Source organism: Cynocephalus volans, chromosome 4 (assembly GCF_027409185.1).
Source record: "Cynocephalus volans isolate mCynVol1 chromosome 4, mCynVol1.pri, whole genome shotgun sequence".
Classification (NCBI taxonomy): Eukaryota; Metazoa; Chordata; class Mammalia; order Dermoptera; family Cynocephalidae; genus Cynocephalus; species Cynocephalus volans.
The window spans coordinates 18,652,819-18,665,636 of NC_084463.1; the positions used below are offsets into that span (position 1 = coordinate 18,652,819).

A 12,818-nucleotide genomic window follows, 5' to 3' on the forward strand; every position below is an offset into this window, starting at 1 on the left:
CCACGTTTACATATGAGAGAGTTCGAGTGGCTTGCCTAAAGTTATATATTTGGTGACCATGCAATAACGATAGGAATGACAACTAACCTGCTTGTCAGGCACTGTAATTCTGCATTATAGTCTTCTCCTGTTCCTTTGCTTTTTCCATTAGACCAGACTGTCTGTACTGGGACTTAAAAAAAAGTGTTTGTAGATTGCTCAGAGGTGAATAATCTGCATGTACACAGTTAAAAATTAACCAATAATAATATAGTTACATTAATGATCAAAAATCCACTCAGGCATTGTAAAATCTCTTTGAGGAGGGACCATTATAGTGGGGAATTAAGCTCCTATTTCTTAGGGCAGAATTTGAAACAAATGACCAACATAAGCAGAACTTTCTTCCTTGTGATATCTGTTGAGCTTTCACTTCAAATATCTACCCAAACCACAAATGAAGCAAGGTGAGCTCCTGGCTAAGGCAGGAGACAATATCTTTGTTTTCATACTCATTCTTCTGCTCTGCAAATAAGACCTCAGATAATGCCATTAATTAATTATGTACTACTTCTTCTTGCCTTAAAGGAATTAGCATTCCTCAAAAATAAAATTAAATCAATCAATTGGATTCCCTACTAATACACTTCACATTTTGTTCAATACCCTCTCTGGCCACTGTTTTTCTATTCTTTGGGGGGAAATCGCAATAAACTGTTGTCCCCATGCCAACAGCCAACATGCCTCTGTCCTGGAAAGAGGGCAAGGGGCCGCCAACATTGGGGAAGTGATTTTTGTCACTCACCACATGGCCGCACCCAGGCCAACAAGAGCCAACTGTGTCTTCAGCATCCCCCTTTGGTGCATTCTGTAGTGCTTTCCAAGCCAACTTGCAGAGGTCTCCAGAATCATCCTAGCGGAGCCTTGCTTGCACAAACAGACCCCAGCAGTAGGGCAAGCACAAGGATGAATGCCCAGAACCTGGGTATCAGGGCAGTCTTTACTACAGATTTTCTTATCCTCTTCAGAAACCCAAAATTCAACTCAACCATTTTCTGTTGGGGGTGGAGGGAGGGAGGGGGATGAAGCCTCTAATTCTGTAAATCAGTTGAGAAAGCCAAAGTTAAAGCACTGAGAGACCCAGCCCTATAATTAGACTCCCTATGAAATGAATGATGCCACATGACCAGGCCCTTTGAAGCAAGTAGCTGGTACCCAAATGATTGAAGGCACGTGGTGATGGGCAGAGGGGCAAGCCCTGAGAGCTGGGGTAGCATGGGTCAAGGGAGCTCTGCTTAAAGAGTCCTGTTACCTGGCAACAAGGGCGGGCAGAGAGCAGGAGGGAGGTGGGACTAGAAGTCAAGTTTGAGAAACTAACCAGGCTGCTGACTAGTATCTAAGCATCATATACAGGCAGCAAAACCAGCCTAGGGGCTGGATGGAGAAGGCAGCTCCAGTCTTGGGATGCTGGGCCAAAGGAGTAAGGCAGGAAAAAAAAGAAAATACACATCAGTTGGGTGGGGCTCCAGAACAGGGCCTGACTTGGAGGGGGTTAGGGATTTGTGGGGAGAGCATGGATCTGGAGTGTTGGGGGGCAACAAATCAAACTCTGGTGTGTGGCTCAAGACAGAGGACCAAAGCAGGGTGGGGTGGAGAGAGTTCTGGGGAGGATATTGTCCCAGGAGCACTGGGTTCTAGGGTTAGTGGGTGGTCAGAAGCCCACCTGACTCTGGGGACAGTACAAGGGCCCTGCAGGTGTGCTAGCAGCGTGACACATCCTGCTGATGGGTGAGAAAGCTTTGACTCTGGCCTATGCCCATTGTGACTGGTTAGGCAAAGGAGACATTTACAGGTTCAATTTCAAGGTGCTGGGAGACGCCAAAGGCAAGAACTGATCAGAAGGAACTAGACCCCAGCATCTATCCCATTCTTCACTTACATAACTCTCTCACATCACAATATGGGCTCGCCCTTGAAATGATTCCCTGGCCATACAAAGTGGCCTTTTGTCACAGCTTGGCAGAGGGGTGTCTTGGGGGACCAGATGATGTAAATGGTAATAGAACTGGGGGAGAGATGGGGATGGGGAGAGAAGAGGGGAGGAAGAGTTTGCTACAGAACAATGAGGTACAGCCTTAACAAGTGGTGAGACATGTCTCCACCTGTCCCCCAAGTGCTGTGAGATTCCGAGTAGAAACATGCCAGTTGAGAGAATGTCAGAGAGGGGCAAGCTCCTTCAGAGGGAACAGCATCTTTCCTCTCTGGACAGTAAGCCCAAGAACACAGAAGGGTGACCTTGGTGAGGACATTTTCAGAAGCTGTCCAGTATGGAAGATAAGCTCACAGACCAGATCACAGAACCAGATTCAAATCCAGACTCCAAGCGTTGCCAACAGTGTGAATGTAGGCAAGGCAGCTGTAGCCTTTCTGAGCCTCAGTTTTATCTTCTGTAAACTCAGGATTTACAAAAGGATTGCAAGGAGGATTGTACCAAAAGAATGCAAGTAGGGCGCTTGTGCATAGTCCACATGTGGGAACCTCTCAGTAAATAAAATTTTTAGTACTCATCGTAGTAGTAGTAATGTTTTCTGATCAAGATGCCACATAAATTCTATTTGAGAATTTACCACCACCTCCACCATACCCTAACGACCTGGCAAGGAAAGATAAAATAAGTGTAGTGGATTGAATAACATCCCTCCAAAACACACTGGAGCTTGAATTGTGTCCCCCAAGTTTTATGTATTAGAAACTTAGCCCCCACTGTGACTGTTAAGAGGGTGGGAAATCCTATTATGGTAATTGAAAGGTGAAGTCTTGAAGAGGTGATTGGATTGTAGGACTATGAAGTAGTGAATGGATTAAAAATGATGGTCCGGGGCATGGTTCTGAGGGCTTTAAAAGGGAGAGTCTGTCTCTCTGGCTCTCTCACTCTCTCTGCTTCCACCGTCTTGCCATGTGAGACCCCTGGGTCACTGTCATCACCACCAGATGGACTTTGGACTTCCCAGCCTCAGAAACTATAAACAATAAATTTTGTTTTCTTATAAATCACCCAGTTCCAGATATTTTGTTATAAGCAACAGAGACTGACTAATACAATAAGAAAACAGAAACATTAAATGACACAGTTGTACTCAAAAACAAGATAGACATCTCATGGATCAGAAACAACACTGACACTCTAGATAGCAAAGGGTGGTAGAAGCAGGCAGGGGGGGCCCACAGGCATTGGTGACCGGGTCTGGAGATGTGTGGGGTCACCAGGATGGCCCTGCTTTGATTGTTCTCTTAAATGCCTTTGATGGTGTCATAGTGATCATTTACATCGATAGTCGCCCCACCCCATCCACACGCAGACAGTTCCTGAAGTACAGAAACTGTGTTCCCTTCATCTTTATGTCTCCTGGGCTTCTCTTCCTATTGGCTATATGATCTGTGTTTAAAATGAGAGAGAAAGAAAAGGAACAGACTGGTGAAATTTTCATAAGCTCACAAGTCACACGGACCTAACATCTATTTTTAAAACCTATCTTTGCTGCTTATCGTGTGTAAGGCTCCTGAAGAGAGGTTTGGGAAATCCCTGGTGATCTAAATAGTTAGATCTAAACTCTATTTGGCTTCCTATTAGCTATGGGATAGACCATCAATAACCGATGGTCTGTAAGATTAGTCAAACTGCTTATATGTTATCCTGTGAGTAAAACATGTGCTGAATGCCTCATGTTTTAACTGGTCTCTGTGACACCGTATGGATAGCCTTTATTTCTGTATATTTCAACCTCACGTTCATATAAGTGGAAATACTCTTACCCGTGTCTCTCACCTTTCTAGGCAAATGAGCAAATAGATATATGAGAACTTTGGGAAGGTCTTGAAATAAAAGTTTAGCATGAGATCGATCGCTTTGTCTCAGGATCAAAATGTTTTCATTTCCTTTGTTCATTTTTCTATTACAGACCTCACATTCCAGTCAGCAAATTAGTGGTTTCGGAATCCTATGACACTTATATCAGTAGAAGTTTCCAAGTAACAAAAGAAATAATAAGCGAATGTAAAGGCAAAGGTAGGTGGTATCATTTTGGACTTCCTACTTAAACATGTGATCATTTCTCCATCATGGGTAACAAGCTACTCAAGATGTTCCAACTTGCTTTGGCTGCCTGGCTTAATAGGAGAGACATAGATTTCTGGACTCTGTTCTAGATGCTTTCACATTAAATTTGTAATATGCTCTGAGTACCTAAAATGGTAAATACTCCAGCAGAACACACCACACGTAGTTACTGTACTTAATGACTTAGATTCTTCATTACAGCTATTCATCTTGCTCCCTGTGAAGGAGATTCCCTATTATAATTTCCAAAAGTTCTCCAGCATACACCTATTCTGCCTGTAATTGATCCAGGAGCATGGTCACCCACACACAAACACACCTACACAAACACACCTGCTACCACCAACCAAGAGCAGTGTTCTACAAGGCTCACGATTGTTTGCTGTTGAATTTTCTAGATGCTGCACTCAAATATTTAAGGATATCTAGGACTGATCGTTACCTATCAATTTTTTGGTGAAAAAGAATGATTGCAAAAGATTGTACATATTCTTATCCCTTATTTTTTTAAGTTAAAATATTTATGTGCATAGAGCAAAGAGTGGAATTATATATACACAAAAATGTTAACAGTACATAGCCCTGGGCATTATGGATATTACAGATAACTCCCACCTTCCAGTTTTCTCTCATAAGCCACTCACTACCATACAGATATGCAACACATAACATCATCTATTACCAGAAAGTTTCGAATGCTCACAATTTGACAGTGGCAGCATTAAAACTAGTTTCGAATGCTCACAATTTGACAGTGGCAGCATTAAAACTGTATTAAAAGGGATGGCACAGAGAGCCCCGCGGACACAGAATTGTTCTGAATCTTGATTGTGGTGGTAGTTACACAAAGCTATACCTGTGTTAGAATTGCATAGAACTGTGTCCTCACATATACTCAGATGAGTGCATGCACACCTGGTGACATCTGATAAGCCATGTGGACTGTCCCAGTGTCTATTTCCTGGGTTTGGCAGTGTTACATAAGATGTTATCTTGGGGGAGGCTGGGTGAAGGGTGTATGGGACCTCCCTGGTGTGTATGAGCATGCTTCAAAAAGTTTGTGCAAAATAGAATCAATACGAATCTTTCCATGAACCTTTTGAAGTACCCTCGTATGTATATGTGTGTGTGTGTGCATGTAACCTCCTGTAAATCTATAATTATTTTAAGATGAAAAGTTTTTTTTAAAAAAAGTTAGGCTGTCAATTAAAAATTTAACAATAACAAAGCATTTTCATAATATTGCAATTTTGCCTGGTCGTATTGTGTTCTTCTTGAGTATATTTGTCCGTCACCAGGACACTTAGCTTCCAGAATTTACAAAGTTTACATACGTCTTCGTGAAAACGGTCTTCCCATTCCTTGCCTTGTTGCCTCAGGAAATAACATTCTGATTGTGGCCCACGCATCTTCCCTTGAAGCATGTACCTGCCAACTTCAGGGGTTGTCACCTCAGAACTCCAAGGACTTTGTACAGATGGTCCGAAAGGTAACTCATTCTTGCATTTATGGGGCCCGCTGTGGCTGGTAGATGTATAACCATGCAGTGACCGGCTGATAGCTAAGTTCTTTGAAGCGTGTGTTTACAATGAGCTGGGAACATTCGCTTATTGATTCACTCTACCGAGATGTATTGAGTGGCACTCTGTGTAAGGCACTTTATTAGGCCTGGTGTAAGAGAAAAAGAGGTGTTAGCTTCTAAGAGCTAAAATTTAGGAAGCAGTGAAGAATTCTAAGCAAATGTCTGAATTTCCCTGAGGGACCTTGGATTGGATGAACAGAGGTGAGTCCAAAACACAGCTTAGCTGGCAGAGAGGTCCTCGCAGGTAGGCTGAGGAAAGCAACAATTTAAAACGATTGGGCTGAAATGCAAACCCAGGAACAAGGCAGCAAGACAGAAAGTCCACGAGGCTGCCTGTGGGAGAGGTTTTCTGGTCAGCGGAAAACCCACACACTTCCCTTCAGGCAAGTTAGATACTTCCTTTCTTTGCCACCAGAGAACCTGGTTCAATGCAATCACAATTGAAATACTTCTGTCATTTTAAAAAAGCTTATTTATGCATCTGTCCTTTACATTTAGTCTGTAAGCTGCTGCAGGGCAGGGATTTTTGTCTTGTTTATGAATGTAGCTCTGGACACATTCACAAAAGTAAGTTTTGAAATTGCCATGACTATTGAAGATAGGAAGCTTTGAATGTTAATGTCAGCTTTGAATGTTACAGACACACATGCAAAAAATAAAATAAAGCAGGGGTGAAATGAATTTTTAAAAACTGAATAATCTTCCATTGTGTCTAAGTATAATTTCAGAAATGTTTGAGCTGCCTTTTTAAATTGACTTGCAATTAGGAATTAACTCCTGGCACCTTAGCATTATATAATTTTATCCTCTTTTCTCCCACCCTATTAAGCAGCAATCTATAATCAATTACTTAATTGCGCTAGGGGAGCTCAGCATTTAATGGATCTTTTTGATGAATCCTCTTACAATGTAAATACTCTTCCATTTAATTTATCAGTTTTACCTATTTCATTTTCTTTATTGATTCTTGAAGGGGATGTACTTCTACCAAGCCCTTATTCATTCCTATCTGTTATTCTCTAAGGCCACCTCAACTTTGTGTCTAGGTAAAAGTTAAAGCATTAAACCTCTGTCTTCTATTTTCCCTTTCTTTGCTACTCTTGCTTCAGATCCCATACCTGGGGTTTTGTTCCTGTGAAGAATTAGGAGAAACTGGAATATGGCAGCTGACAGATCCTCCCATCCTTCCTCTTACCCATGGACCAACTGGGGGCTTCAACTGGAGAGAGACCTTGTTGCAAGAATAAACCACATGCGTGAATAAGAAATGGCCTTTTGGAGAAGTATCTTTTAGTGTGTTTAGTAACAGTGGAAAAATCCACACCATATTCTAAGTGGACAGCTCAGAATAATTTAGCATATTTCCTTTCATGCTTAAAGTTCTTATGATGAGACTGTGTAAATGAGAAAAAGACTTGATTCAGGGTAAGAAATCATTCTTTCTGGACTCTTGCTTAGCTAACATGGCTTTGGAGAATTGTCTTCCTAAATCGGGGCACCTGCTGTAACAGAGAATGTTTCTTCCTTCCGTCTGTGTGTGCCTAAGGAGCCCCACTCCCCCAGAGAGAACTGCTGGCCCACTCTGAGGAGGGAGGCAAGAGGAAGATGCCTGTCCAGAATCTAGCTGTGGGGACATTCAGCTGCCAGTTTGGGGATGGGATTTTCTTTTGAACTCCATTTTCCAGTGCAAAGCCAAGCTGAGAAATCCTTTTAAGGTTATTAGAAAACATGCGCTGCACAGAATTGTTTTTAGGTTACACATCAGATTCTACCCTCCATAGACCTCATACACCAGTGTCACTGGCTCAAGACACCTGCTTGAGGACTCTAGCATTTACCCTGGTGCCACACTTTCTCTAGAGTAGCTGGCCCTTCTTGTTATGGCCCTTCTCCCTTGCTTCTAGCTGGGAAATGGGGAGACAAAGAGCTTTTGCTCCCCAAGGCACTTTTGGATACTCAAGAGGAAGATCAGATAAATGTGTGAAGTATTATAGTGTAAGTGCAGAAAACTTACAAAATATAAAGTGACTTGGGATTACCTGCGTTGTAGCCTGAGCCGTGGCACTTCTATATTACCGTCATTTGCTTGCCTTTGCCCCTAGACTTATATACAATGTTAACTAGTTAAGGATGTTGACATTTTGAAAGGATGTATGTTATACACATTATTTGAGTCAGGAAGAAGCTCATTCTGTGCAATATGGACATCTTTACAGACCATATCAAGGGTCAGGTTGCTGTACACTTATAGTACATGTCAACCATCACAGAACGCCCACACACGCATCAATTATACCAGGTATGTGTAATGAAGTCAGGGAACTAATTTAAATGATGACAGTCATGACTGCACTTGTGCTGCCTTTTTTGTTTGTTTGTTTTTCTATGATAATTTAAAATATGGAGGTAGGGTTACTTGAGGAAAGCTGGAGAGCCATGTCCTGTCGTTTCTCATTACAACTACTTCCTGCATTTAGGGGGAGTTTATTTAAAAGAAAAATAAATGACAATCAAACCAAAACATCAGTGATCAATGTCTATTTAATTGTGTGACTAGTTGATTGTTGACGGCCCCAGACGATGGTCTGCGATGGTACAGTTCACTATGTAGAATGTGCGTGCAAAGTGAAATCTTAGCCTTTTAAAGAAAACATTAGTTAGCGTAAAACAAATCTATGTATGGTGTTTCAAAACCCACATGCATAAAACATATGGTGTCTGAAAATAAATCTATGCTTGTATTTGAAACAGGAATTTGATGACCCCTGGAAATAAGAGGAAGGGGAAGGATGCTGGCTATATCAGAAAAAGGATTCTAGCTGTATCTTTTTAAGTCACTTAGAGAAATGTGTCATGAATTTGACATTTTAAGAAATAAATCGTGATTTCTTCTAGCATTGCACAAACACTGATGCAGCTTCTGGGTATAGACATAACCCTGTGCTGACCAACATGTTAATATAAATGTTTTAACCTTAAAATGTCTGGGAAGGAAATGCTCCCATTAAAGGTCTTAAAAGTCACATTACAGCTAACGTAATGCTGCTGCCATTCATTCTTCTGGTATTTACAATGAAATGAATCTACTGTTTAATCCAATCCATAATTAAATCCACCACAAGTGTTCATGGCTTTGAGTGCACAGGATAATGCTTAAACACCTCACATCAGATTTCCTTAAAATTGTAGTAGTCTGTTCCGGGCAGTGTCTGCACTTGTCTAAAATAGAGTACAGAATAGGTTATGCTCTCCATGTCTCTCAGTTGTCACGGTCCTATGATGACCTGATAAATCAGTTTGACTGGACTACAATTCTTTGTCCTTAGTCCAGTATGGACACAGCCTTAAGCAATGGTCTACATGAGCAAAAAGAGGCAGAGATCTGAAATAATTTTCTGAATAATTAAGAAAGAGTTTATTCCTCTGCAATAATTATCCAAATTGTTTATCAAAGTGGCCTAAATGATCTAAATTCACATTCAATTCTCATTGCACACGTACCTACTTAAAAAATTAAACTTGAACTCCAACCGAGAAATTCTTTGGAAATCATGTTGCATCTATGCGTAATATAAGAAATAGACCACAATACCCAATTTCACATTCATACAAAAATGATAGGTTGATATTTACAACCTGAATATTAACCTGGTTCTTTCTGATCTGAGGTCGATGCTATTAGAACAAATGATGTGTTGGGGGAGGAGAAGGAAGGAAGGAAAAGAAAGGAAGGAAATGCCAGATAAGCAGCAAATGGTTTCCTGTTCAGAGGACTTTTTTTTTTTTTTTCTTAACTAGAAGGTTAGCTGAAATATGCTAGGTGAAATGAAATTAACTAAAGGATTTAATCTGGGATTGAAAGTCTAAAACAGTTTCCTGCTTCTACAAGTGTGCCATATCAATCCGCTAATGCCCCAGTATTATTCATAGATAGGACTTCGTTTTCCGTGATTTTAAAGTGCCGCATCTATTCCTCCGTGGACTGGAGTAATTGGCACATTTTAATGCATAAGCTGAGGGTTTCATTTTCCCAGGCTCACTTCACCATCACCGCATTGGTAGGTAGGAGCGTATTGCTTCACCCCAGTATGGAGTTCAGATTACAGTGTTTTCCATTACATTTAGATTCACAGAATCTGAATGGCTGATTAAATGGCCATCTGATGGCAGAAAGAGGGGGATATTTTTCACCCTGTAGTGAAAGGCTTGGAGGAGTTTCTACTTTTTATTTTAATTATACTTTAACCAAAGAATTATTTTAAAATAACCTTATATTTGAAAGATGATTTTGCAAAAAGTAAAAAATTTTAAAAAATATATCTTCCAGAGTAACGTCAGTTTGGTAAATCATTGTTGATAATATTTTTGTCAGTGGTATTTGGAATGCATAGAGATTATCTTCCCGTCGTGTTTAGCATTACCGTAAATGTATCTTTTCCACTCAACTAGCTGTATTCGTATTAAAATGAAGTCTCTTATTTTAATTACCTAATGTCATTGGGAACTAATTGAACAGCTACAATAAGAGAAGTTCCTATCTTGCTGCCTTTGTAGAAAGTCTTCCCTGTGTGATAAAAGAAAGGCATTCCACCGTAACCTAGGCACTCTGCAATTCCAGTGTTTCATTTAAAAGCAGTGATGAATTGCTCTTTTGAATTTACTCTAAGTAATGCATGTGTTAGAATACAGATGAACCTTCGTTTAATTTTCACAGGCATCAGCACAGTCAACTGTACCGAATCTGCACGAATTTAGATAATAAGGCGCAGGGTTATTTGCATTTAAATTGTAATCCAGCACACGTGTGAGAAAGAAGAGGCACTGGTTTAACAGGGCTGCCTTGCAGGGAGAGATGAGACTAGCAGAGGAGAGTGAGAAAAGGAGCGATTTAACATCTATTTAGGTTAATGTTCAATTTACAAAGGTGATGGGTGATATTTTCTTAGGTGTTGGCAGATGCTTTTCATTTTTAGAAATTGGATTTGTTTCTCTTTTTCAACATACTGAATTTTCCTAGGAAAGTGACTAGCTATAATGAAAATTCAGGAGAAGGGGGAAAAATTGCCACTAAATGCAGAGGAAATAACTTGATTTTTAAATGCATGTAATATTAGGTTTGGTGTAAGTAGGTTTAAAATTATAGTGACGAGTAGTCAAACTTCATATACAATCAGTCAGTTCTTACAAATATTTTACATGGTACCACTTAGCTACCATGACTCACACAAAAATCAGAATTTTGTAGCTGTTCAACTATTCATGGACTCTGTACAGGGTACATCTGTATAATGGGAAATGTGTACTGGTTCTTTCTTTGAATGCCACTCAAGATGGGAACACCATCCCAGAGCATTTTGGTTAAATGCATAGACCTTTCTAAACAGGCTATTTGGGGGAAGTATACCAGTTTCTTTCTTGTTTATAAGGCTATTGTATCATTTTTTTTTCTATGTGAATCAGGTGTATTTATTTGAAAAAAGTTTGTAATTATAAAAAAAAAAAACAAAACCCACATCTAACTGTACTGTCAAATTCCTTGTAAACTACCCCGGGCATTTGTGCTTTCCTGGCTGAGAGCTCTTCCCCTGTGATACAGCTATGGCACTACTGTAATTAGGTCATTCCATTCCAGGAGCATCTCTGTTTAAATGGCTCATAGATGATTTAATAAAGATGTGTCCTTAGTCAATCCAGAGCAATCTCATATTAAATTCTGAGTGGTCTCTATTCTATCATGTTTTCAGATGTTACTGTGGTCATTATTATTTTGTAAATGTCTATTGAGAGTGCGATTCTTATCTCAGAGAGCCAGAGGGTCATTTGCTGCTGATGAAAGAGGGAGGACGCTCCTTCAGCACTGTGGTCTCTTGTGCCTGTGGTTAGGCGTCAAGCCTCTTAGTCATCCAGACTGGGGAGGTGAAAACCCACCCATGAGTGAGAAAGTAAGCTCCGACATGCTTCCGTTGTCCCATGTGCAGACTGTAGGGGACACAAAATACCTTTCCTTCTACCTATGCTAGGTTCGTGGCTGAGGTCCCTTTAACAAAAGACAGATCAACAAGAGAAAAGCACACAAATTTATTTTTTACTTGACATGGAAGCCTTCACAGAGAATGAAGACCCAGGGGGAAAAAAACCTGGTTAAACAAACCTGAGTATTTTTATGCTAGTTTAATGAAACGTGAACAGTCAAGGAGACATATGATAGGGCAAACTGCTTGTTCACACTCTTGTCTGTGTCCCTGTGTCCTCAGAGATAAGGACGGTCTTTTCCTCCGGGTATAGGGAGGGCACCTCTCACATAAGGCTCTTATAACCTGCTTCAGGGGAAGGTCAGAGAACTTACCAAGTTTAAGACCTGCTTCAGGGGAGAAGGTCAGGACAAGGTCAGCGTGACTTTCCTGCTTCTGTCATTTTCTCAAATTCCTTCACCTTAAAATATTTAATATGCCAAGGTACCATACTTTGGGGTAGCGTGCCCTAAACCCCATCAGAGCCTTATCCCTCACCCCTACTTGCCTCAAGGAGGTGCACTAGAAATGATCTGTAGAGTAAGAATTTGGGTAAGAGAGAAGGCAAATCCAGCTCAAACTAGTTTCTACTTTCTAAAAGCCATAGAACACAGTTTTGAGATAATGGTATGTTAAGCTAATAAGATCTTAAAATAAGCCTTGGATGCAAATTTGTGCCCAGGACATGAATACAGACTTTCATTCCATCTACCACTTTGGCAGGGTTTACTTCCTGAGGAAACACAACAGCTAATGTTCATATCTGACAAAAGACCCAGCTATGTTTAGCCTTCTGGCTGGTTCTAAGCTATTCTCTGCTTGACAGATTCCCAAACTCATTTTGCCCTTGCTGCTCATCCAGAGAAAATGCATCAGTGTACTTTGGATTTAAGCTTAAATCAGCAAAATGTCTGATTTATTTTTGTGTGTGTGTGGTTTTTTTGAAAGTTGTTAGAGGACCAAAGAACAATCTTCCTCTTGAAGAAATAGAATACTTCATTTTGTCAGAAATAAACATGTGAAAGCCAGATGGCTTGCTCCTGGCCATTAAAAGATGCCATGGTTTATTTAGCTTGCTGGTTGCCATTGTGTTACTGGAGCAATCTAGAAAGTCTGTGTCTCTGGAGAA

General features: G+C 40.5%; 1 protein-coding gene across 3 annotated transcripts in view; it reads left to right on the forward strand.

Moving 5' to 3' along the window:
• UBASH3B (ubiquitin associated and SH3 domain containing B) overlaps window positions 1-9,947 on the forward strand; it is a 126,716-nt gene extending 116,769 nt beyond the window's left edge. For all 3 annotated transcript variants that reach the window (XM_063094116.1, XM_063094117.1, XM_063094118.1), the window contains exons 12-14: window positions 3,939-4,045; window positions 5,476-5,585; window positions 6,788-9,947. In XM_063094116.1, coding sequence (XP_062950186.1) covers window positions 3,939-4,045; window positions 5,476-5,585; window positions 6,788-6,925 — 355 coding nt within the window. In that variant the 3' untranslated portion in view covers window positions 6,926-9,947. The remainder of the gene's footprint in view (window positions 1-3,938; window positions 4,046-5,475; window positions 5,586-6,787) is intronic.
• The last annotated feature ends 2,871 nt before the right edge of the window (window positions 9,948-12,818 follow it).